This window comes from Elephas maximus, chromosome 4 (assembly GCF_024166365.1).
Source record: "Elephas maximus indicus isolate mEleMax1 chromosome 4, mEleMax1 primary haplotype, whole genome shotgun sequence".
NCBI classification, from domain to species: Eukaryota; Metazoa; Chordata; class Mammalia; order Proboscidea; family Elephantidae; genus Elephas; species Elephas maximus.
In genome coordinates, this window is record NC_064822.1 from 182,149,788 (window position 1) to 182,177,170 (window position 27,383).

The 27,383-nt window shown below is 50.3% G+C and overlaps 1 protein-coding gene across 1 annotated transcript in view; it reads right to left on the bottom strand.

Annotated features, from left to right (window-relative positions):
• The window catches only part of TMEM184B (transmembrane protein 184B), a 60,866-nt gene that overhangs the window by 6,979 nt on the left and 26,504 nt on the right, over positions 1-27,383 (bottom strand). The window contains exons 2-6 of the mRNA XM_049884435.1: positions 20,865-21,093; positions 19,113-19,278; positions 4,363-4,453; positions 3,785-3,860; positions 630-721 (exon numbers count right to left, since the gene is read on the bottom strand). Of these exons, the coding sequence (XP_049740392.1) occupies positions 630-721; positions 3,785-3,860; positions 4,363-4,453; positions 19,113-19,278; positions 20,865-21,056 (617 nt within the window). The 5' untranslated portion in view covers positions 21,057-21,093. The remainder of the gene's footprint in view (positions 1-629; positions 722-3,784; positions 3,861-4,362; positions 4,454-19,112; positions 19,279-20,864; positions 21,094-27,383) is intronic.

Here is a 27,383-nt window from a genome sequence, read left to right on the forward strand (position 1 = left end):
TGGGGGGAGATGTGGGCTTCTCGGGGGGATGTGGGCATGGAAGCTAGGCTGTGCTAGAGGCCTGGGGTCTGGGGCACAGCCTGATAGCCAGAAAACAGCATCAAAGACAGTGACACTGAGCTTGGCCCTGCTACTTTTTCACTTGAGCCAAGCTACGTACCCTCTCTGAGCCTCAGGTTCCTCCCCTGCATGGACAGGGCTGCTGGATGGGGCCCAGGAAGTGTGACAAAGGGCTTGCAAGCATGAGGTCTGAAATGAAGGCCCTGGGTACACAGTAAAGCTCACTATTTCCAAATGAAATGTGTGCGGACAATTTAAAGGGAGGGTTCATACTAGGGACTAAAGACCGGCCCCCTGCCTTGGGAGTGGTCACTGTCGCTTCTTGGCCCAGCCCAGGGCACCACTCTGCAGCTTGTCTGTGCAGGTGACTGGTACTGAGGGCCACCAGGCTTGGCGCAGGGAGGTGTGGGAAGGGCCAGGGGCCATGCTTAGCCTCCACTAACAGGGGGTCGTGGATGTGGGGCTACTCTGCAGCCCCCTTCCCTGAGTGCGGGCATTAGCCTCTGGGCAGGGCCACCCACCCTGCCCCAACAGTAGGCCCCACACCGGAAGCCAGACCCGTTGCTTACTCGAAGTCACCGTCCCGGTACTTGCCAAAGGCCTGCAGGACCACGGTGCTGACGGCCATCAGCGGCTTCACCACACAGAACTGCAGCGTGGCCTGTGTGGGAAAGAAGAAGGCGGCCGGGTGGAGGTGAGCACAGAAATGCACAAGCAGCCCTCCTCTGCCAGCTGGGTGCACAAGGTGCTGGGGGATGGAGGGAAAGGCCCAATGTCCCCGCACCCAGAGACCCTGTCTGGAAGGGGAGGCAGAGTGTGTAAGACGATGAAAACATGACGCAGTCGTGAGAAGACAAGGGGATGATCAAGGAAGGAAGGTAGACAAGGCAGGGAGTGTGTGGGCCAGGAGGTCATCAGAGAAGGCTTGGCAGAGAAGGGATAGTCAGGGATCTACCAGAGAGACAAGAGGGGGTCACTTCTGCTCCAGGCAGAGGGAGCAGCCCACACAAAGGCCCAGAGGCTTGAGAGCCCAGGGCAGACAAAGGCAAGGGGCTTGGGCTGGTAGGGGGCAGCGGCGGGCAGGGCGGAGGAGATGGACAGGGCCAGCTCATGGAGGCCTTGATGCTTGGGGCATGGCCAGGGCCCCACTCAAAGAGCTGGCCACAAGAGGCACAGGTGGGGCAGGGTGGGCGAGGGCCTCAGCCTCTCACCCTCCTCACTGCTGCTCTGCTTTGGGTTGCCCCGTGCTCTGGGTTCAGAGCTAGCATCTCACTGGGTATAGCAATGACCTGTAGAAGCATGGAGAGTGAAGATGGAAGCAGCCAAAGCACGTGGACTCTGGGGTCCTGGGATCTGGGTTCGAATTCCAGCCTCGCCAGTTCCTGGCTACAGGAGGACAAATGAGCATCACCTAACCTCTGAGCCACTACCTCACTGGTAAAATGGCCATAGCCAGCACTGTGTCACAGGGTCACGAGCAAGCATGGGCTCTTTTTGGTGGTCCCTCACCTCTGCCCAGTCCATAAAGACCTCCGCAAGCTTGCTCAGCCACTGAGCCCAGTTTTTACAAAACCCTACAGCAGCCCCAGGAAACCCAAGAGCTCTCCCTGGTGCCCATACAATCATTAAATCACCATTCTCTTGAAAATAAATAAGCCTAAACTACTGTGACTCAAAATAGGGCAATGACCCCGAGGCAGAGAAAGCAGCCTGTTGAACCTCCAAGTTTCTGTCCTGATAGGGAGGTTTGCAGGGGAAGTCCGGGCAGCCTGCACTGTGGGGCTGCCACAAGGAGAAGCACATATGATGGCGCTAGAGGTGGAGTGCCTCTGCCAAGGCCCCACAAACCCTCCCTGACCCCATCGCCCCTCTAAAGGAAGTAGAACCAGCACCCTTTGGAGAAAAGGGAAGTGGGCTGGAATCAACAGAACCAGTCTGGGCAAGTCTCCGATTTTGTCCCGTTTCCCTGGGATAAGAACAGTAGCAGCAGCAGCTTGTCTTTAGTGAATCTTGTGTGCTGGGCAGTAGGCTGTCAGTACTATTATTATTCCCATGTTACAGATGGGGAAATTGAGGCACAGAAGTAAAAGTGGCAAAGGTGCACTGGTGCCCAAGTCAGCAGGCTCCACAGCCTGCACCCACCACCCCCCGTATCAGGTGTGAAGTTAATCAGGACTGGAGAATCACCTAGAGAGCTACCAGGTCCCAGGGCTCCAATCCAGACCTTCTAAGCCAGGCTGGGGCAGGGTGGAGCTGGCTGACCTGGGAACCTACTTTTAATGAGTTCCCCAGGAGAGGCAGGTATTGGGTGCTGGCCGGACGGTTTCTAAGGCCCATTTCTATGCCTCTGGAAAGAGGCTGTCGGGTGTTCTCTCTCACCCTGTCATTAGAACGGGAAGAAGTAGCTTCTTTGTTCCCTTTGCTCTTACTGCCACTCCCTGCCACCTCTAGAAACAACAGCAGAACATCCTGAGCCCAGAGGGCTGGGGAATAATCCACAGAAGTGCTACACTAGCTGGCCACCATGAGATGAAAACTGTACACAACACCATGATCAAACAAGGCAGTGAGTCACAGCAGGCCAGGAACCTGGGCGGCTCAACCAACGGGTAAACAATGGCTCTGAGCGCCCCACCCTGGGCCCAGGATGGTGTTAACTCTTTCCCTGCAGTTCTGGAGGGGAGATTTGGACTGTAAACATCCAGGGAAGGAAGAGCTGGAAGCAGGGCTGCAGGCCTGGTGTGTGTAGGCCAAAGTTCTTTGAGTGCCTGCCTGGCACAGAGAGAGGGCCACGGGCAGAAAGGCCAGGCCAGACTTGGCTGTGGCTTTCATGTCCCCTCGTGACTAATTCTGGTGGTGCTGGAGGGGCTGACGGAGGCCCTGTGGAGACCCAAAGGAGACTAAAGTGAGGTCATGCAGGCTGGGTGCGGCACCCTCAGCTGCTACTTCCTGAACCAGATACAGTCGGCGCCATGCCAGCCACTGTGTTAAATGCTCCCCATACAGTACCTCCACTGGGCCTTACAACCACCCCATGAGAGAAGCATCATTATGCCCATTTTACAGAAGAGGAAACTATGGCTCAGAGAGGTTAAGTAACTTATCCAAGGACACACGGTAGAGAAGCTGGAGATCAAGCTCAGATGGTCAGCCTTCCAGGCCCATCATTTACTGGCGGCACCACACTGCCTCCACCCAGGCTAGTCTAGACCACAGAGTAGGCAGCTGAGGAAGCCGGAAGCTGCTGGACTGTCAAGTGGGAAGGAAGAAGAGACCAGAGTATCTGCACAAGCCTGTTTTATCATGTGTCTTTAATACAGAAGGCCCCTCTGCCCTCCAGCCACGAGTGAAGGGAAGTTTTTAGACTGAGGTTCTAGAATGCCCACCCGCTCCCTCTGATTCGCTCACACACTTGGGTGAGGGAACAAGAGCCTGGACCAGTTCCTCCCGCCCAAGGCTCCATCAGGACACCACTGGTGCCCCTCTGAGTACACCCTGCTAACACGGGCACATCCCTAACACCTTGGGGAGCGGGTGCAGGGCCTGGGGTGCCCTGTGCTAAGTGGGAACTCCACAGGAGGGGCCCAGGGAAGTCCTACGGCCCCAAGTGTCTCCGTTGCCACCCCATCAATCAGAGGCAGCACAGCCCCGCAGCCGCTGCCCGAGGAGACAGACCCAGGCCCCTGGTCCCAGCTATTGGACACAGCGGCTGTGGGGTGCTCACCTGTTTGCAGAACCGCAGGAATCCGATGGAGTAAGTCTTTCCCCAGAGGCAGCACGTGCCATACATACAGCTGGACCTGGAAGAGACAGGGACAGAGAGGAGGCTGGTGAGCAGAGAACCTGAACTCACAAAAGGTGGGGCTTGGGAGAGCCGTCCTCCCCACATCCAGGTAGGCTGGGGCGGGGTAGGGGCACACATCTGGGGCAGCCTTAGCCCAATGCCAACCTCAGGGAGAGACCTAGGAGACTGTTTGCACATGAAGTAGGTAGGGAAGCCAGGCTGCACTGGCTAACAAACCAACTCAGAAGAGACTGGATGTAAAAACTGCAGGAAGGAGAAACAGACAGAAATAGGGAAGGACTGAGGTGAGTATAAAGAGAGAAAAGAAGAAAAAAGCCAGAGAGGGCCTCCCTCGGGTTCAGGTGAATCACCTTGCTCAGGAAGTGTGGCAGAGGCACAGGAGGTCAAGGTCACAGGCAAGAGACAGTCTGTGCACACAGCTGACACCAGGACAGTCACGATTGTCAGGGCCAGGATACGGGGTGGTGTGTGGGATTCCAGGGAGACTCTGTACTCACTCAATGGGCTTCCCTCTGATCTCAGACATGATGGAACTTTCTCCTCCAAGGTACTCATAGCACAGGCTCAGGAAGTTATAGATGACCAAGGCTGTGAAGAGAGTACGCAGAGGAAACCACACAAATCAACAGATGGCTAATAGACAGTGGACTTCTAAAGAGCAATGGAAGGGATCCAACCATAGCCACACGCGCCAGCAGACATGAGCCTTGTGGACGTAACGTTGTGCAAAAGCAGCCGGTCAAAAGGAACCACCCAGTGAGGTTCCATTTACAAGTTGAAAGCAGGCAAAGCGAAGTTATACTGCTTACATTCTATTTCTACACATACTGCAGACACACACTCGTGGTGACACCGTAAAGAAACGCAAGAAGCGATCACCACAAAATGTGGGACTGTGTGGGGAGGAGGAGGAGGGTGTGGTCAGGCTGGACACGTGGGGGCTTCGGACAGCTGGCAGTGGGCAGCTTCTCATGGTGGTTAAACAGGTATTGGCTTTATAAACATTTATTAAACAGTACATACGCGTTTTATACACTTTCCTGTTGTGTGCTACAGATCCCAGTTTTGAAACAAAATAATACTACCACATTCTTCAGCCGAATCTCAGGAGAAAATTCTAAGCAAGAAGGAGGTTGAGGGAGCTTCATCTGTTCGACAACCTGTAGCGTCCTCTATATACCAAAACACATGAACAGGGCACAGAATTGAGTGGAAACGGCTTGGGAAGCTTAGCAGCTCATTCTGAATCAGCACTCAGCTCGACGTCACCAACCCAACTTGCGCCAGTGAGCGACAGCCCAGGGGAGGCGTGCCGGGGGTCCTATGTTATAAATAAATACCGCACCAGCTATGCTCAGCCGCCTGCTCAGGGGGGCTTGCAGAATCAGCAAAATGAAGGCTGCTACCTTGCAGGGCGCTAGAAGCAGGAAGGAGAGAGTGGAGGAGGAAGGGGTGCCGGAGGGAGAAGAGGGGCTGGGAGCATGGCAGCAAAGGAGATGCTTTCAGTAAAGGGGTGAGGCCTAGAGGAGGGGCTAAGCAGACCCAGGGGCAGCAGATGCCCTGCAGTCAGAGGGCGCCTTCCCATCCGATCCCACGTCCTGCACAAAGGCCTTTAGGGCTCCCTGGGCTGCTCCAGGAGTGACCCCTTGGCCCGTCTGCTCCCAGCCCAGCCCCCGTAACACTTTATATCCCAGCAAAACTAACTGTAGCTATTTCCTCGGGGCAGACTACTGGACCAGTCCAGGGTTCTGCCCTTGCTGATCCCTTGAGAACCCATCTAAAAACCCATTACCCACTAAACCCAGTGCCGTCTAGTCGATGCCAATTCATAGCGACCCTATAGGACAGAGTAGAACTGCCTCGCAGGGTTTCCAAGGAGTGGCTGGTGGATTCGAACTGGTGACCTTTTGGTTATCAGCCAAGCTCTTAACCACTGTCCCACAAGGGCTCCTGAGAACTGCTAAGACCCTTCAAACCCAGATGAGATACTGCCTACTCTGCGAAGTCTCTGGTGACCATCTCATCCACAGAACCTCCTCATTTACAGCTGCCACTTAACCCCCGGAGCAGAATTACCACTGCCTCACTAGATGGTGACCCCGACACAGGGCTCACTTCTCACTCATCCTTTATCCCCAAAATGCAGGCACAATGCCTGACACACAACAGGCACTCAGGAAACAAAACTGCCTTGAACTGAAGCATGTAAAACCCTGGTGATGCATTTTTAGGCAAAAGTTGACCTTTAGCAATTCAGAAGAACTATATGTGGGGTGCTTTATACCACTCAGTTGCTCTAATCTATTAGGGCTCACAGCTTCTGCTGGGGTGGGTGGGACCAGGTAGTACCCTGCAAAAACACAACCCATTGCACTTACCACGCAGACACAGAGCAGGGGGGATGCAATGTAGCTCTCTGCCACTGGCTAGCTGGGCCTCTGCTTCCTCATCTGTTACACGAGGATAACAGGAGTTCCTGCCTCGATGGGTGGCTGGGAGGTTTAAGTGAGCAGGCAAAGTGCTCAGAGGAGAGACTGGCGCTCAGCGGTGCTCTCTGAGTGTTGGATGTCAGGGCTGTTGCCTACCTGCCTTCCTCAGAAGCTGTACACCCTCGGGGGACAAAAGACTGTGTACTGCCTGCCTGGTATGGAGGCAGCTCAAGATGTGTTTGGTGGCTGCAGGAACCTTCGCTGGCCTCGAGGTTAAACTTCACTGACTAGAACTTTAGGGCATCTGCTGGGGTGTATTTGTGTGTGTGTGTCACAGCCTGCTAATAGCCTTTTTCCAAAACTATACAAGAGCAACAGGTCCCTGGGTGGTACAAATAGCTTGCACTCATTCGCTAACCTAAAAGTTGGTGGTTTGAACCCACCCAGCAGCACCACGGAAGACAGACCTGGTGATCTGCTTCCATTAAGATTACAGCCAAGAAAACCCTGTGGGGAAGTTCTACCACAGGGTCACCAAGAGTTAGACTCAACTCAATGACAGCTAACCACAACAACAAACATAAGGGCAAGTAGAATACACAAGCTGAGCATAGCTATATTGTGGCAGATAGTATTTTTCAAAGATGGCCACAGCCATAAAGACCCCACTTCACATGCTCTTCTTACAATGTGGTGTTGATACTCCTCCAATGAAGGGTGGGGTCTTGTTCCCTCTTTTTGCATCCCGGGGTGGGCCTGTGACAATTGCGAAGTAATGCTTCATGACTTCTGAGGTCAGGGTTTCAAAAGGCAATATAGCTTTTGCCTTTCTTCTGGTTCTTTCTCTCTTGGGCTGCTCACCCTTGGATACAGCAACCATGCTGTGAGGAAGCCCAAGTTAGCCCACGTGGAAAGACTACATGGAGAAGAACTGAGGCCCCCAGCCAACAGCCAGCATCAACTGCCAGACATGGCAGTGAATGAGCCTTCAGATGTTTCCTGCCCCCAGCCTTGGATTCTCCAGCTGAAGCCCAGACCTCCTGGAGTAGAGACAAACTATCCCCACTGTGCCCTGTCCAAATTCCTGGCCTGTAGTATCTGTGAACAAGATAAATGTTTTTTTTTTTACATTGCTATAAACAAAAAAAACCAAACCCATTGCCATCGAGTCGATTCCAACTCAGAGCAGAGAACTGTTCCACAGGGTTTCCAAGGCTATAATCTTTATAGGAGCGGATTGCCACATCTTTCTCCCTCGGATCAGCTGATGGGTTCAAACCACTGTCCTTTCAGTTAGCAGCCAAGCACTTAACCACTGTGCCACCAGGGCTCCTTTACACTGTTATGCTTTGGGGTAATTATTTACTCAGCCATAAAACCTGTTGCCGTCAAGTCAGTTCCCACTCATAGCGACCCCAGTAAGTAGAAGATGTATAAAACCACAGCAGAAGTTTCTAGAATGTGCCATGACCTCTCATGCCTCCATGCAGTGGCACATTTTGGTTCCTCTGCTGGGAAAAGCCTGGCTAATTCCCAGAGTCAGAGCCAGCTGAGGTGTCCCTGCCTCCTTGGTCCCTGTCACCACACTCACTCCCCACACTCCCCATTCCTCTGTCCATCTGCCTCATTAGTCCAAAGAGTGAGAGTAAGGGGCCATGGACCCTAGAGACAGATGCCTAGGTATGGATTGCAGCTCCATGCTATGACCTGTGTGACCCTGGGCAAGAGCCTGAAGGTCTCTATGCCTCTCAGTTTCCTCATCTACAAACCTGGGGTAACAACAGCTCCTTCCTGCTGGGATGCTGCAAGGATGGGGGAATGAGTGTGGAAAGCCATAAGTGAGGCTGAGCTCACAGTGAGCAATCTGTAGCATGGTACGTATTGTTCTTCTAGACTGTAAGCTCCTTGCAAGTAAGGACTGAGTCCTACTCCCAACAACTATCGGAGGGCCTGACACACACACTCGATTCACAGCGAAGGAGGGAGCCAAGCAGATACATGTATTCAATCCAACTGAAGGAGGGAATGAACTGGATACTTACATGCTCAATCCACACTGAAGGAGTGAACCAAATGGACACACACACTCAATCCAACTGAAGGCATGAACCGAGTGGACACTCACACATACTGGATCCAACTGAAGGTATGAACCGAGTGGACACTCACACACTATCGATCCACACTGAAAGCATGAACCAAGCAGACACTCACACGCACTCAATCCAACTGAAGGATTGAACTGACTGGACACACACACACTCGATCCAACTGAAGGCATGAACCGAGTGGACACTCACACACAATGGATCCACCTGAAGGCATGAACCGAGTGAACACTCACACATACTCAATCCAACTGGACAAGTGAACTGAGTGGACACTCACACACTCGATCCACACTGAAGGAGTGAACCGAGTGGACACTCACACTTGATCCAACTGAAGGCAGGAACCGAGTGGATACTCACACACACTCAATCCAACTGAAGACATGAACTGAGTGGACACTTACATACTCGATCCAACTGGACAAGTGAACTGAGTGAACACTCACACACTCAATCCACACTGAAGGAGTGAACAGACAGGTGTGGGCCATGAACACTAAGATCATCACTCCAGGTGAGGCTGCTGTGACCACCAGGTGCGGAGCAGTGGAACAGGCGGGTGCTGCCTCCACTCCATCCAACCACTCAAGGGACTCGCCCTCTCACAGGCTGGTGGTCAGCTGCACCTTTGCCAAGGTGACTAGTCTTTGAATCATCAAAAACAAAACCCTCAAGAGAAGCCACAGGGACCCAAGGCTCACGGGCCACCTCCGTCTGGAATCCCCTCCCAAACAAGGCCGCCCTGTCATCCTCTCTCTAAGAACTTGGCTCTGGAGCTCACCTCTTGTCCTGTGGCAACACAAGTCAGCAACCTACTCCTGAATTACACAGCCGATCCACCCACACCCATCTCTGCGCATCACTAAGTGGTTCAACTGGACAGAATTGTCCAATTTCATCAGCCTCTCTCAGTTCAAGACGCTTGACCTTTTAAGCTGCTCTGGGACCAACCAGTCTGTAAAATACTAATTGTTGACGACTTCTTTTTAAAAAATCATCACTCAGTAACACATTCTCAGAGAAGGGAGACAGGGCAGAATCTCTGGAACATGACTTAACCAGCCCAAACCAGGGCCCCTGGCCATCTAGACAAATTAATCTGTCCTCCTAGGCAATGGGAGGGCCATGCAAGACAGTACACTTCCATCCCAGCAATGGCATTGAGAATGGGAAACTCAACACACACCCCAGACACAAACATAAGAATACAGGAAGAGCAGAAAAGCTGAGATGGAGTTCGGGGTTCCGTGCCAGTGGCTCGTCACCTCACCACCCTCCTTACTGGAGCTCTAGATCTGGTCTCCTGGAGAGTGCCCTGAGACACAAAATGACTCCATACCTCACTAAATGTTCTCTGCTAGGTGACCAAGGGGCCTGCAGGCCAGGCCCTCCATTCTAGCCCGAGTGAGGGATAGTCCCTCTCTCCTCTGCCCTGGAGTCAGGGCCTGGTGCTTTCTGCTCCATCCTAGGTACCAAATCTTAAGTGATCTTGAGGTAAGTGCATACAGTCAGGAGGGAAGGACCAGGATGGAGATGGAGTGAGGAATCATTGTACTGGAGCCCTGAGGCCTGGAGAGGAGAAGATACCCAGGGTCACTCTCTGTACATGAGGGACAAGCCACCTGTCCAGAGGGTCAGGGAGGCCCCACATGGTCCCAGGAGTGACTCTGCCTTGGAGGGCAGTGAACTCCCTGCCAGCGGAAAAGTGAATCAGAGGCTGGGGTTCCAGGCAGCATGTGACTTTATGGGTCCCATCCAACCTGGAGACCAAAGGCTTTCGCTCTTCACCGACAGCTTCTCTAACCAGGACAGGAAGCTAGAGTCCAGGAGGCAGCTCTCCTCTTACCCAGCCTCTTGTCCAGCATCCTTCCAGAACTAACAACTGAACCTCAGCCTTGGGGGGCCACTCTCAAGGCTTCGAAAGAAGATCCACTAAGACGTGTCCTGTGGCCATCTCTGCCATAGCTCCCAGTTCCTCCCAAGTACCCGGGCACAGGCACTAGGCACACCGGCCCCTCGAGTCCCTCCCCCCAACACACATACCTTCAGCACTAAAGCTGGCCTTGCACCTGGCTCTCCTTACCACACAGAAACAGTCTGGTTATCTGGAAAGACTTAGAGCATTCCGTGTTCCAGAAAACTGGCAGGTGAGCCCAGAAAACACTTCACTTTGGCCACTTTGGAAAGAAATCTTCTCTGTTAGTGGAGGCCTCAGAACATTTCTTCCCTGTTTATCAGGGCTGGTGATCATCACAATGGTGGTACAAGGGCTACAAAGCAGTGTGCGGGATCTGCCCAACATCAGTGACCCAAGACCCCAGAGTTGCTCCAACGCGCAGTTCCTTCTCCTGACTCGCAGCTTCTCTGTCCTCTGCTGACCCTGCTTGTTGCTGCTTCTCGCCACCCCAAATGTTGCTTCTGATCTCCCTCTTCTACTAGATGCTTCTGGGTATCTCTTTTCTGATCGACTGAGCTGTTGTCATTCTTGGCTCTGTCAGCCACCATCAGCCAGTGCCTCCTGGGCAGCCCTTGGGCCTTTGCAGCCCTGTGTCGGGGGCCCTCGGCTGTGTCCACCCCGTGGCATCCTCTACCTGGGAAGGTGTTTCACTTTAGGCCGGATTCTAGGAAGCTAGGTTTGTCCAAAATCTGAGGCTCAATGACTGAAGCATCATTCTCTGCTTCCTTCACGCACGTAAAACCTGTTTCCCTAACAAGAGGATACACTTCTGTGGTGGAGAAACTTGCCCTAAACTCTGCCTCTCTGTGCCTGGCACAGGACAGTTCCCGAAACTCAGACCCGGCGTGGGTGTGGCCTCTGCAGTTACTATCCGGGAAATCTCGGCAAGTCTTGGCCTACCAGGCCTTTTTTTCACATCTGTAAACTGGGGATGGTATTATAAAGGTAACTTGGAGATAAGAATGAGCTCAAGGTGATGGAAAATGTTCAGTAAAACTGTGAAGCACCATACAAACCTTATTAAAAACAAAATCTTATTATTAACAATTGTTAACAAAATATATAAACTTTATAATCAACAAAACAGTGACCGTAGAAAGCAGCCGTGGGTGCTGGGTCTTCCTCCTCTGAGCATCCGGCCCCTCAGTGTCTCTCAGATCATAGTGACTTACAAACACGTCTTCTCTCTCCTCCTGACAGGCCGGTGAGCTCCCCAGGCTTGTCACCCAATCATCTGCGTGTGGGAAGTCCTCACCATCAATGGCAGTTGAACACACTACACGCACCTAATGAAGTTGGTTTCCTCCTTGTCTTTCCACCCCTGAACGTCCTGTGGTGGTGCACCTCAAGCACTGTGTGAATCACAGCCCTTACTGCACAGTAAGACACAACGAGCCATGGGACCCAGGCAGGTCACTGACTTCTCTGAGACTCTGCCTTCTCCTTGGATGGAAACACCACAATCAAGTCACAGGATCCACAGGTTGAGCACACGTTCATCTTCACTGACCCTTCCGTTCCCTCTTAAAATCCCACTAAAATGACAAGGAATGGGGAAAAGGTGCAAACCTTCAAAGACAAAAAACGGCAAAGGAGATGACAGGCAAGAGATGCCAACAAAAGCTTAGAAGACGAACCATGGTCACTGATGACCGGTGGGGAGTGGTCAATCAGAACCCCAGGAAATCTTAGAATTGGATGTGCCAGGCCGCTCTAGTGGCTGTGGGTAAAGGTGAAAACAGGAAAATCAGTTAAAAGTCTCAACACCAGAATTAGATCATTACTTTCGAGAAAGGCTGAAACAGCTCTGTCCTCAGGGAACTTGGCCCAGCTGAAGGCAGCAATAAGGAAGCTTCTAGAAAACAGAGATTAAGTCTGCATGTGAAAAGTGACAGGCCCCCTCAGACACCTTCACTGTTCTGTTTCCTTAACTTAGGCTGCCTAGTTTTTACCTCTCAGGCAGGAGATGAGGAAATTATTCTCTAGGGAAGCCGGCATAGAATCAAAAGCCTTCGTTTGGAGCCTGCCTTCACCACCACATAAAAATGTCAGAGGAAATGCCTGTCTTCTATCAGGCAATTGGGAAGCCCAGCAGTTTTAGGCCTCATTCTTAAGTATGAAAAACAGTCAAGGACACTAGACATTTGAGGAGAGCTTCTAACACAAAGGTCAAAGACCAAAGCAAATAAACAAATGAAGGGAACTCAGAGGAGACAGAGATAATGCAGGAAACAGAAGAAAACTGTAATTAAAATCTCCAGAGAGAGAAGAGGAGATATTCTTGGTATTGTTACAAGAACAAGAGGCTATAAAAAATTTTTGTAAAAAGGAACAAGGAAAGGCTCCTAACATTTTACAATATGGTAAAAGAAACAAAACATTCAGTAGAAAAGTTCAAATGTAAAGTTTTGTTTTAAAAATTGTGGAAAATAGAAAAGAGCTGGAAAATTGTAAAGAAAATTCTAGGCTCAATCTCAAAGCGCAATATCCAACTAACAGGAATTCCAGGGAAAGGGGGAAGGGAGAAAGGTGGAAGGGAAGAAATTATCAAAGAAACATATGAGAAAATTCCCAAAACATATGAGAAAACTCTAAAGACCTCAGGACATGAGTTTCCAGCTCAAAGTGCCCTCAGGTGCCCAGCACAATGAACGAAATCCTACCTCTTGTGAGGTTTCAGGACACTGAGGATAAAGACCAGATCCTAAAAACAAGAGTAAAAAAGCAGTTCATATATACAGGCATTGATGACATGTCCTAAGTAAGATGAAGTCTTGTCATTCTTGCTTCTAAGGAGCATTCTGGCTATACTTCTTCCAAGACAGACTGGTTCGTTCTTCTGGCAGTCCATGGTATATTCGATATTCTTCGCCAACACCATAATTCAAAGGTGTCAATTCTTCTTTGGTCTTCATTATTCAGTATCCAACTTTTGCATGCATATGAGAAAATTGAAAACACCATGGCTTAGGTCAGGCGCACCTTCCTCCTCAAAGTGACATCTTTGCTTTAGAACACTTTAAAGAAGTCTTTTGAAGCCAATTTGCCCAATGCAATATGTTGTTTGCTTTCTTGACTGCTGCTTCCATGGGCATTGATTGTGAATCCAGGTAAAATGAAATCCTTGACAACTTCAATCTCTTCTCCATTTATCATAATGTTGCTTATTGGTCCAGTTGTGAGGATTTTTGTTTTACGTCAAAATGTAATCCATACCAAAAGCTGTACGTAGTCTTTGATCAGTAAGTGCTTCAAGTCCTCTTCACGTCCAGCAAGGAAGGTTGCGTCACCTGCATATCGCACGTTGTTAATGAGTCCTCATCCAGTCCTGATGCTCCGTTCTTCATATAGTCCAGCTTCTCGGATTATGTTCAGTATACAGATTGAATAATTATGGTAGAAGGATAGATCCCTGACACACACCTTTCCTGATTTTAACCACACAGTATCCCCTTGTTCTGTTTGAACGACTGCCTCTTGATCTATGTACAGACTCCTCGTAAGGCATGTTATCAGGAGGGACCAGTCCCTGGAGAAGGACATCATGCTTGGTAAAGTAGAGGGTCAGCAAAAAAGAGGAAAACTCTCAACGAGATAAGATCGACACAGCGGCTGCAACGATGGGCTCAAGCATAACGACTGTGAGGATGGTGCAGGCCTGGACAGTGTTTCATTCTGTCGCACACAGGGTCGCTATAAAGCGGATACAACTCGGTGGCACCTAACGACAACATACACAGGCATGAGAGTCAGAATCCAGCAGAACTTACCCAAGACTGGAAGCAAAATGACAGTGACGACGTGCCTTTGAAAAGTCAGGGAGAATGATTGCCAATTTAGAATTCCATTCCCAAAAAACAAATAGATCAACTCGTCCATCAATCAAAGAATATTTTCAACACAGAGGCTGGATGAACCCCCGCAACTATTGCCCTGAGATAATCTTTAAACCTTAAACCGAAAATATTCCCTGAAGTCTTCTTAAAACCACACAACAGTTTAGCTTAACTAGTAAAAACTGAGCATTGTGCTTTTTCTGTGTGTGTGTGCTTTAGGTGAAGGATTACAGAACAAACGAGTTTCCCGTTCGGTAATTTGTACATAAAATGTCCCATGACGTTGGCTGTATTCCCCACAATGTGTCAGCACTCTCCCCATTTCCATTTCCACCCTGGGTTCCCCATTTCCTTTCATCTGGATTTTCTACCCCTTCTTGCCTTCTCAACTTTGCTTTTGGGCAAATGTTGTCCTTTCAATCTCATATAATTGATTGTTCTAAGGAACTCGGGTATTATTGTTTACTTTATGGGCTTGTCCACGATTTGGCTGAAGGGCAGTCTCCAGGATGGGTTTCAGTTCCTTCAGAAGGTGTCTCAGAATCATAGTTTAGGGCTTCCTCCACTCTCTGTCCAACCGGTAAGCCTGGTCTTTTTTGTGAATTTGATTTTTTGTTCAACATTTTTCTCCTCCTCTATCTGGGACCCTCTGTTGTGACCCCAGCCAGAGTGGTAGGTAGTTGTAGCTAGACACCATCTAGTTCTTCTGGTCTTGGGGTCATGTAGGCTATAGTCATTGTGCTCTTTTAAGAACTATCTATATGCGATCAAATTGACAACAGCAACTTGAAAGATTAGATAGGAACCTTAGGGGAGTTTATGATAATAGGGGGGAACAACCCAGAGAAGGAAGGCGAGAATGGTGGCACAACTCCAAGAATGTAATCACTGTCACTGAATGGTACATGCAGAAACTGCTGAATTGGTATGTTTTGCTGTGTATATTCTCAACGACAATAATAAAATTAAAAAAAAACCTTACGGTTCACATACACACACACACACACACACACAAAAGGTATTTTCAGATTTCCAAAAGTCAGACTCCCAAGCTATCCTTTGTCTCGGGACGCTCCTGAAAGATGTGCTCCGGCCAAAAAGAGGGAAAACCATGTAAGAGAACGCAAAGGCATCCAGGGAAGAAGTGATTCAGCCCCGGAGAGGCAAACAGAATTCCCAGGATGGCGGTGAATGAAAGTCGGGCAACAGCTGAGCAGTCAGAGGCCTCAAAAGCAGCCAGTCCTGACTGGAGTGAGAAGAGAAGGGCTTCAGGAAGAATGTCACCAAGGGAGAAAATACAGAGCTAACAGATAACTGATCTGCTCGACTATACTGAGGGGAGGTTTTTTTTTTTTTTTTTTTTTAATTCAACGAAGCAATCGGGAATAAATTAATGATGTCATTGTCAGGTGCCATCAACTCACAGCGACCCCATGTGGCAGAGTAGAACTGCCCCATAGGGTTTTCTAGGCTGTAATCCTTCCAGGAGCAGATTGACAGGTCTTTCTCAGCCAGAGGCGCTGGGTGGGTTTGAACCACCAAGGGTTCAAACTGTCAACCTTTGGTTAGCAGCCAAGTGCCTAACCACTGAGCCACCAGGGCTCCTTCTAAATTAATACTAGGTACATACAAAACTAAGCAAACCAATAGCAACCACAGAAAAACAAGAAGTTGTACAAGAAAGGGAAATGTAAGACACTGTAAGGCTTAGCTTTGAACAATATTTACAGAGATATAATTATGCAAGCATTAAAAAAAAGACAGAAAAAACTGTGATAGAACCACACTGAAAACAGGAGGGTGAGTGTGTGTGTGTGTGTGTGTGCGTGTGTGTGTGTGTGTATGGGAGGTCAGTGTAAAATACCTAAATCAAAACCTTCTACAGTAGGAGGTCCCTATTAACACTATGTAAGATGGAAACAAAAAAAGGAAAAATTGAGAAACAACACAGTTGTAAGCTTTTTTTTTTTTTTAACGGTAATTCGGCGGTGGGGAAAGCTTAAAGAATTGAAAGGGATTGCCTTTGGGCAGTGAACTTGGGAGCGGGGAGGAGTCAGGGCAGTTTTGTGTTCAGACCATGTGCATGAATTACTTTAATAAAAATTAAATTTTAGTTTACTTTTTTTTTTAAAACAGAATTTTGTTCAAAAGAAACCTGGCTCTAAGTTGACCTCCGGAATGGGCTGGTGGAATCAGGACAGCAGCTGTTCAGCCTAGTATACTGCCACACCCCACCTGCCCATTCTCCAGGGCCAGTATTTCCTTCTTTTTGAATTTTGAGGGATACACCCCATCACCAGGTCTGCAGGGGCAGCTAGCTGTGTGGCACTGCTAGATAAAAGAACAGCGGGCAAGGGTCTGAGACACAGAGCAGAGGGACAGGAAAGGCCAAGACAGGGCTGAGCCCACTGACGCAGACCCCACGGACTCAGACCCCAAGAGCCAGGGAACTGTGGAGCAGCCCAAACTTCCTGGCAGCTGCTGTGCTGTTTGTAAACTCCCCTGGGGACGCCAAGGGGATAACAGTGTTGCTAGGAGATGTGTTTCATGGCACGGGGAGGAGGGGGGAGGGGGCCCATTTCCTTTGAGGACCTTTACGTGCAGGCTGGGAGAAAAGTTGGGGCAAGCGGGCCTGAACAAAGAGGCTTCTGGAGGGGGCACCCACCAACCATCTGCTTCCGCCTCTGGTAGCAGTGCCAGAAGCTCCCCGGCTGTGCCTTGTGCCCCTTCTGCTGGAACGGCCAGTCCTGGGGGCCAACAGAGAAAGCGCCCAACACTTGTCCCCGGTTCCCCCAGGAGAGCCCCTTTCGGAGGGAGCAGCTCTTAGACTCTGAAGGAACAAGGTGGGCAGTGGTGCTCCTGGGTACTTGGGCGAGGCTGGCAGTTGAATGGCAAAGGACTCTCAGCACCCCCATTCCCCAATCCCACCCTTTATGGCTCTCTGGATGCCCAGAGGTGTCCTTGGGGACTCTGCTGCTTCCATGACCAGAAGCATCAGACAGGGGTTCTGATCCACCTGGTCCCCAACCTGGAACAGCAGGAAAAGAACCCCAGCTGGGAGGAGGGGTGTCTGGGAATTGAATGAGGCCCCACATGGATGAATGCAGGTACACAGCAGGTGTTTAATAAAGTCTCCCATTCATTTAAACACTCTGAAATGCACCCTACCACGTGCTGGCTCTGCCAGCCTGGGATATACATGATGGGTTCCTGCTCTCACGGAACAACCAGTCTACTTGGGAAGCAGAAATGAAACAAAGCACGCACACCATATGTGTGCACACGTAGCTGCACACGTCATAAGGCTGTGTGGACGCGCACAGGTGCTGGGAGTCAGAGGTCAGGGAAGGCCTCTTTCTCAGCAGAGGGGACAGCAAAGCATGACTGAAGGATGAGAAGGAGCTTCCAGGCCAAGGGCAGGAGCTGACTTTCCCAGGTACTGGGGCACATGCAAAGACCTGAGGCTGGGAAACGCTTGACATGCCAAGCTACAAGGTAGCCAGAGTGGCTGCAGCGAAGGGGGAGAGGGGCAGGGCTGCAGTGAGCTCCTACTATATGGCTCCATGTCCTCACCAAACCCAGAGGCATGTCCTGTGTCCTGTGAATCCTCAGGATCCACAAGGTCAAAGGGTGACAGGAAGAAAGGGTAGAACATCTTAGGGGACAAGCATGCTGCACTGTGACATGCATGGAGCCCCGGGACAGGGAGCCCCGAGTCAGGGAAGAGGACACTGCTGGCACATCTGTCACTTTACCCCAAACCAGCAGCGCAGGGTAGGGAGGACACAGGAAAACATGTTAGCCTGAGGGGGTGGGCACCACAGCAGGGGATCTTGAGCTAAGTGAAGAGGGATTCTGGGAGACCCTCCTCTCCATGCCTGCTGGCCTAATGACCTGTCTTGCTTGGGGCCCAGGCCTCTCCCTCACTGGCCCACTCTCCACACGGAGGAGGCCGCCATTTCCAATCATGTCACATTTTTGTGTGTCAACAGTTAAAAAAACCAATACCTAAATTTCTTTGTATGGACTGCCAGGCTGCATAGTTCCCTCATCCCTGCCACCCAGTACAGTCTCCTCTCGGTCACTGACTTCTTCCCTGGCTGGCCGACACCAAGCATGGCATTACCCATGCCCAGGCCTGGCAGTCCCTCTCGCCCTGAGCATTAGCACTCCTTTCTGCCCAGAACAAATGCTCGTCCCCAGCATCCACTTGACCGATGCCAACTCATTCTCTAAGCCACAGGTCCACGGTCCTCTCCTCCCTGAAGCCCTTCTGCCTGTGCACCAACTGGGCAGCTGTTCTCCTAGTGGTGGGACTGTTTAAGTGGCCACAGACTCCTGGAGGGCAGGAAGAGCGACGGCTGGCTTCTCCTTTTTGCAACGCCAAGCCAGCACAGGTAACAGGTGCTCAGTACACACAAGAACGAGGCCCCTGAGAGGAAGCCGGGCCCCTTCTTTGGCAGCACAGCAGAGCACCTCAGGCAATGAAGCCCTCAGATACCTGGGGCTGGAGGCCCAGCCCACCACCAACTTGCCACAGGTCCCTGGAGAAGCCCCTCGCCATCTCTACCTTGGTTTTCTATCTACAAACGGACCTCTAATTTGCTGCCCCCTCCCCCGTCAGTGATTCCAGAACTGAGAAATCGCCCCGGGTTTCTGTGAAGCTGTTTGGGAGCCCACATCACAAAGTGCATCTGTAAGGGTGACTGGCTGCATGTGTGCCGTTGCTGGGCTGGATGGATACCTTGAAGCAATGGGTGGGTCAAAGCTGCCCCTGTGAGGCCCAGAGGTCCCCAGGAGGAAAGCGGGCAGAGAACCTTCTGGCTCTCAAACACCGAGAGAGGGGTGTGCAGCCCACCTTGCGGCACCAGCTCTCTGCCCTTCCCTCAGGACCCTCCCTCACCCTGTGCTCACCCTCGTAGCAGTCACGCACGGTGCCGAAGTACACGTAGTACTGGTCGTTGGTGAAGAAGAGGAGGCTGAGCCAGGAGTCAAAGGCGTAGATGGGCACGATGAAGAGGATGCGCACGATGTAGCGCTGCTCGTTGGGGCAGCTGTAGCAACGCAGATGCATGTAGATCTGCGGGGGGCGGGGGGGTCAGCCAGGGTCCACCCACCACACCTCCCAGCCGCCCTGTGGGCCCACCTCCTCCTGCTCCACTGATGAGGGGCCTGGTGGGGCGGGGGTGTGCTATGACTTCTGACTCTGCTGTTCTAGTTCTGTGACCACGCGCACGTGACTGAACCCTGGGCCGTGAATCCTTCTCTGTAAAATGGGGACTGGGGGACTTCCAGCGTAGGTTGTTGGGAGAACCAAATCACGGGGTACACACGAAGCCTGCGGAGTCTCGGCAGCGGGGCCTCAGTACCATGCCCAGACCATCCAAGTTGGACCCACGAGGACACAAGGCCAGGGGATATTGCGTGGCTGACCAAGCGCACGTGGGAACCCAGATGCACAGTCGTGCAGGAGCCAAGACCCTCAACCATGTGGGCGCCTCTACTTTCTCCTTCTACCTTCCTAAAAGCCTTGTACCGGGGTCTTAGGGCAACAGTCCTGAGCAAAAACATGGGTGAGTGGGTATATGCAGCCCCATCAGTCCCATCTCTTAATCTCTGGTATGCAGACGTGGGGGCAGGGAGGATCCTGACTTTACGGAATGTGGGAACCCCTCCTGGCTGAGGGCACAGGCCAGTGATGTCATCCGGTGCCTCATTCCCCCCACCATATATCACTCAGAGGCAGTGCTGCTTCACTGGGGAGCTGGGAGAATGAAGTGGAATTTTCAGAAACCAGGAGGAAATAAAAGCCACAGGCAAATGCCAAGAAAGCTCCAAGCACACTCCTCAGCCCAGCGGCCCCAAGGCTCTGTCCCAGTTCTTATGACATCACACTTGGCCTGGCCAAGCCCTGGACTAGGAGGGAGAGAACAGAATATTCCCATCTGCTATGATCCAATCACCATGGAAGCAAACAGTTCTAAAAGGGACAAGAAACATGGGGCAGCTAACAGGGAGCTAACAGACCTTGGACAGGCGCCCCGATCCCCCCTCTGAGCACTCTTCAACCCTTTTCTTTCCTCTGGCAGTGAAGGCAAGGCTCAACCCACCACAGCTTCACCTGGGACTACGAGGACAGGGCCATGGGAGACAATTTCTATCCCAGTTCCGCCACCAACTTACATGTGACCAAACAAATTCTCTCTCCCTCTTTCCTCTCTGAGCCTTCACTTTCTCATCTGCGAAGGGGTCACTGACACCCATGTGCTCCTCTACAGTTCCCAGCCTCCCTTGTAGTTCCAGCAGGCCATCTGACTAGTTCTGGCCAATGGAAGGTGAGCAGAAGTGACAAGTGTCATTTCTGAATCAAGGTAGTTAAACATCCAATGTGCCTTCCCCACACCCTGCCGCTTTGTCAGAAGGAAGATGTCAGGGTAACAGTGAAGCTGCAATAAGTGGGAGCCACAAAATCGGGCCCAACCTGCACTGAGCTGGGGTGTGAGCATGAAATCAACTTCTACCAAGTTGAGCCCCTCAGATAGTGGGGTTTATTTATTACTGCAGCCTAGCCGAACTAATACTTTGTTGGCCTCGCAGTCTCCTTCAGGGTCCTTCTAGGGGGCCTCTAGGGGCTCTCTGGCTCAGGGGCATCTGACTCCTGGGTACCTGGTGGCAGGTGATAAGCAGAGCCGTCCACACGAAGAAGCCAGAGATGGCCTGTGCTGCGGTTGTCATCAGGAACACAGGCTGCTCCATGGCTGTGGGACTGCCCTCCGGAATGGCGGTGACGCTGGGCGAAGCTGCTGCAGTTGTAGGTGAGGCTGGGTCCGGGGCCAGCGCGGCCCCCCTCACCGTCATGGTGCCAGCAGCAGGGGGCTCCCTGGGATGACCTAGCCTAGAAAGGAAAGCACAACATTAGCCGCTCCCCAGGGTGAGTGGCAGGGTTGGTAAGACCTTCCATATCTCTACACCCACCACCACGTCTCACGCAGCCCGGGCCATCATCACGCCTCTCCTAAATTAACAGAACAGGCTCCAAACCAGTCTCTCTGCTTCTGCCCTTGCCCCTTCTAAGATGTTAGCCAAATTGGGTTCGCTCCCTGTTCAAAACCCTCCAATAGCTCCCATCTCACTTAGAGTAAACGCTGGTGTCCTTCCAATGGCCCACAGTATCTTGTCCGATTGGCCTTCCACTGCCCCTCTGACCTGTCTCCAGTCATGCTCACCTCATCCTCTGTCTGCTCCAGCCACACTGGCCTCCCTGCTACTCCCTGAACAGGCCACGCCTGCTGCCGCCACGGGGCCTTTGCGCTGGTTATCTCCGCCTGGCCTCCTGGCTTCTCCTTCACTTTCTTCAGGTCTCTGCCCTGACACAACGCCTTTACTGTGCTTTAATTTTTTTCCAGAGCACTTACTACCATCTGGCTCCGTATGACTGACTATGCTTTTATTCATGCTTCTGTTAACTGTCCTCGCCCCCCCAGGCCCCCCACCCCGTGCTAGAATGCAAGTTCACTGAAGGCAGGAACTCTATTCTGTTCACTGTGGATCCCTGCACTTGGAACAGAGCCAGATGCCAAGCAGGCATTCAGTAAATACCTGCTGAACACGAACACTTCATGAATCACTTCGTCACTGAAGTTATTTACTCAAAGTGCTTTCACCTTTTCTTTGCTATTTCACCCCAATTTCCCCAGTGACTGACACCCACTCTTCTGCATGCAAGCTGCTGTGTCTTGGAGACTTTGTGGCCCTTCCCCACTGTGTGTACCTTCAAATTGTTCATTTTAACTCAGCTCAGGTATCACCCTTCCAAAAGACCTGCTGGCCACCTTCCCACTCGGATGCTCCATCCATCTTGCACGCCTTCATTGCTCAGTGACACTTGGCTCAGTCACGTGCCCACACATCTATCCTAAGACTGCACTCTCCTCATCTTTGGATACCTGCACTGAGCACAGCATCCAGGCCATGTATACCGCTGGCTTTATCAGTTATTTATTTCCACTTTTTATTTCAAAAAGAATTTGAGGTACCTCACAGATAAACAAAGAATAGAGTTGAGAAAACTGGCACAAGGGAAAAATCTGGTGGGACAGTAAAGCTGGGGTAGGTAGGACCCAGGCAGGCGTTCAGTCCTGTCCAGTGACTCCAGGTGGGCTCACATTCCAGCCCCATGCTTCCCAGTGACCAGTGACATGTTCAGTACCGGTAGGAACAAATGAACTACATCACATGGAAGTCGCCCCAAAAAGCACCATTGTTGGGTTCCCTTCAGAAGTTTACACACAGGAACCAATTCCAGGCCAGACACTGAGAACAATTTCTAAAAGTGAAGCTGCCCTGTCAGGATCACCTGAGAACAGCCCCTGGGGAGGGCTGGCCCTTCCTCCACCCCTACAGCCCTGACAGCAGCATCCCTGTGAGTGCTGCCACCTGTTGACAGGCTGGTAAACACCACCCTCAGGGTCACTGAGTCTCCTCCCAGCAACAAAGGACCAGGAGGACTAAGTCGGCCCCTATTGCACACTCTGGCAAGAAGCTGAGGCGCAACCAGAGGAACCAAGTGACAAGCTGGTGAGACAGAGGAGCAGTTTTAGAAGATGTGAAGCAGGTAGTGTGGACACTGTGGAAAAAACCCTGGGCCCAGCTGGAGTCCCAGGCCCACTACCAACTAGTCAGAGCTTCGCCGGGCCCCTGAGGGTCTCTGCTGCCTGACCCATAAAGTGGCCAAACCCCAAAACCAAGCCATCTGGGCCTGAATCCTGAGGTCAGACAGATGATGCTGTCCCAAGTCTAAGAGCTGATTTCTCGCCTGGAATATACTGACACAGACAGAAGGCTTCCCTGGGCCCGCAGCCTGACCCTGGGATACAGGGGCCTTCTTGCTTCTGGGCTCCTCTCCAATCTCTCTGGCATCCTCTGTTCCCATCCACACCATACCTGCTCTCAACTCTAAGTTTTTACACTGGGACAGCTCTTCACCTTGCTATTTTCCTATGAAAACAAATAATCTCTAACACACCAACCAAAAGATGAATCGACGTGAAAAACTCAAAAATGGAGAAGGCATCTATATAAAGAAACTCAAAAATGGAAAAGGTGTCTATATAAAGACTGGTGGCAAGCTCTGAAAAAGAGACACAGCGACACGTCTAATAATATCGCCTGTAAGTATGGCTGCAAAATTGAAAACCAGTACCAAAAATAATTCCTAAAAAAGATCTGGATTGTAAATCATCATCTTAGTCCACCATCCCAACTTAAATAAACACAGGGAACTGAGGGGCTGGAAGAAGCACAGATACTCCTAAATTAATGCCTTCCCTTTTTTTTTTTTTTTCTTGGAGGGTGAGGGGTGTCGAAGGCTGTTCCATTTGTGACTTAGGGCCGGACTAAGAAGCCCTGTGGGGAGAATCCCTGGATGGGGCATCCGTAGCAGCTCCAAGGCCTCCCCAGTGAGCAGGCGCTGGCCAGGGCATCTACTGCAGTTTATGGAATCTGGAAGGCCTGGGGCAGCTGAAGGCCTGGGGTTTTGTTTAGTCACACTCAAATGCTCTTCTAAGAGCGCCACTCAATATTCACAGTGTTAGGGGTTGAATTGTGCCCCCCCCCCAAAAGTTCTGTTTTAGCCTTAATCCCTTTACCTGTGAATATGACCTTGTTTGGAAACAGGGGTTTCTTTTGTTATGTTAATTGAGCCATGGCAGAGTAGGGTGGGTCCTAAACCTAATCACCTCTGAGTGGCCTCTTATAAAAAGAGAACACACACACACACACACACACACACACACACACACACACACACACACACACACACACACACACACACACACACACACACACACACACACACACACACACACACACACACACACACACACACACACACACACACACACACACACACACACACACACACACACACGGGAGAGACGCCACTACGGATGCATCTATAAGCTGCAAAGGAACGCCAAGGATCACTGGCAGTCAGCAGAAACCAGGAGAGCCCGCAGAAAGGATCGAAAACATGCCCAAGACCCTGATTTAGACTTTTAGCCTCCAGACCTGTGAGAAAATAAATGTCTGTTTTTTAATGCCACTCACTGTGGTATTTTTGTTATGTTCGGCTGCTAACCAAAAGGTCAGCAGTTCCAATCCACCAGTCGCTCCTTGGAAACCCTATGGAGCAGTTCTACTCTGTCCTGCAAGGTCGCTATGAGTCGGAATTGACTTGATGACAACGGGTTTAGTTTAGTTTGGTTTTAGCACTAACTAGCTAAGACACAGAGTTTCTTCTGTCCCCAACGCAGGCATTAATTCAGAAGTTCATTCAGTGTGGGTGGGTGACACTCCCCAAATCAAAGAACCAGGATACAAAGCCAGATCCTATAAACACATCTCCCACCTCCCCCAAGAAGGGTCAGGATAAACTGCCCCTCCCTCTCTGGGGCTTCCTCCCAGGATATGGGCCCTACCACAGCCTCACAACCTGGAGGCTCTCCTTGCAGAGGGGAAAAAGGTGCTCCTTGGCAGCGGGAAGTCATGGCGACAGGAGCTCTGCAGCTTGGCCCGTGCTCAGCCGTCTCTGCATCGGACCCTGGGACCAACCATACTGCTCCCTTACTCTAGGCAGCCTTCAGGGTTTACAAACCATTTCCCAAATGTTATCTCATGTTTTTTCTCACAGCAACTCTGAAATAAGTAACATCATCCACATTTCAAATGAGAACGATTCGGAATTTGGTTTTATAACACCCTAGGGTAGCACCACATGGCTCAAGGGTTTTTATAATATCACCAAAAAATACATAAAGCAGTATTCTGAATCACAGATATACAAGCCCTGGCACCCAAGAGACGGAGGCATAAAGACCCTCAACAGCACCTCAACGGCCATCAATCACTTGGTCACCTTGCTCCCAGACACCAGGCAGCACACCAAGGCCTTCGAATGTACTCACTGTACAGTTCACATAATGTTAGACCCTGGCAAGTAGTTCATGGTGTTTGTGGGGAGATGGGTAACAGGGTCCAATCATTTCACATTCAGTACAGGCACCTACCTGGGAAGGGTCTCTTGCCTGTCCAGGCCCCAGGAACAAGCGGGATGCTGCCTGGGTGTAGCCTCAGGGTGATGCTGGCTGATGCAGCCCATTGCTCACTAGGGAAAGGGCCTCTGTAGCTCCCCCTTTTCAATGCAGTTGGCACCCTGAGGCAGTGGGAATGCAGCTCAGGAGCCCGCGTGTGCTGGCAGGTGCCCATTATTTTCTTAACTGACTGAATGCTAAACCTCTGCCAGGGTCACGCAGAGGGCCCTGAGAGCAGGGGCAGGTTAATCAGTAAGCACAGTAATGCACTGGCTTACAGTAAGCAAGGTAGGCACGGGCTTAGTTGTGTTTACTTACTAACCTGTAGTGCACAATTTCACCTGGGTTTAACATTGTTGACGTGGTGAAACCCAGGTGAAATTGTGCACTACAGATTAGTAAGTAAGCACAATTAAGCCTATACCAACCTTGCTTACTGAGTGATCCATCCCTGCCTAAGGGCATGCTGGAGTCATCTTTCTAACATGTCCAGAGGTGTCTGGACACCACGCTGGGCACTGGAAGACATAGAATAAGAGACATTATAACCAAATGCACCATGTGGACCTCATTTGGGTCCTGATGCTAACGACCCAAAGATTAAAAGACATATTTAAAATAAATAATATAAAGGAATTACCGTCAATTTTATCAGGTGTGACAGTGGCATGGTGCGTACGTAAAAATAAAAGTATCAGTGGGGAAAAGACAATCTTTTCAACAAATGGTGCTGGAAACAACTGGATATCCACAGACCAAAAAAAAAAAAATGAACCTTAACCTAAACCTCACACTACAAACATTAATTCAGTAAAGATCCTGGATTTAGATTTTAGAAAATGGATTTAACTTCTAGAAAAAAAATTAGAGAAAATCTTTGAAACTTAGGGCTAGACAAAGAGTTCTTAGACTTGATACCAAAGGCATGATTCATAAAAGGAAAAAGTTCACAAACTGGCTTCATCAAAGTTAAAAACTTTTACATTTGTGAAACATCCTGTTGGGAAGAGGCAAGCTACAGAGCGAGAGAAAATATCTGCAAGCCACATAGCCAACAAATGACTAGCATCTAAGATGTATAAAGACTGTTCAAAACTCAACAGTAAAAACAATCCAACTAGAAAATGGGCAAAAGATATGAACAGACACTTCACTAAAGAGGAGACAGAGGTGGCAAATAAGTACACAAAAAGATGTATAACATCATTAGCCATTAGGAAAATGGAAATTAAAACAACAATAAGAAATCACCACACACCCAACAGAATGGCTAAAATAACAAAGTGACAACACCAAATGCCACTGAGGATGCAGGGAAACTGGTTCTGTCATGCATTGCTGGTGGGAATATAACATGGTACAACCACTCTGGAAAACAGTTTGGAAGTTTCTTATAAAACTGAATACGCAACTACCACGTAACCCAGCTATCACACACTTAGGCATTTACTCCAGAGAAAGTAAAACTTATGCTCACACAAAAACCTGTACACAAATGTTCGCAGCAGCTGTATCTGTAAAAACCAAAACCTGGGAACAACTCAAATGTCCTTCAATAAGTGCAAGGTTAAATAAGCTCTGGTCCACCCCGACTGTGGAATACGCCTCAGCAATAAAAAGGAACAAACCACTGACACATGCAACAACCTGGATGGGCCACAAGGCCAATGTCAAAAGGCCACATACTGCATGATTCCACTCTGTTACATTCTCAAACAGACACAATTATAGAGATAGAGAACAGAGTAGTGGGTGGCAGAGGACCAAGACAAGTGACTAGGTGCAAATATAAAGGGGTGGCGTGAGGGAGTTCCTCTGTGGTAATAAAACAGCTTTGCATCTTTATGGTGGTGGTGGTTACATGAATCTACAGAATCTATACATGTGACAATGTTCTGCTGCTATTCACACTGTCACATGTATAGATTCTGTACATTCATGTAACCATTAAGAACATAAAGAAAACAAACATCCTCACAACTGGACCAATAAGCAGCATCATGATAAACAGAGAAAAGAATGACGTTGTCAAGGATTTCATTTTACTTGGACCCACAATCAACACCCATGGAAGCAGCAGTCAAGAAATCAAACA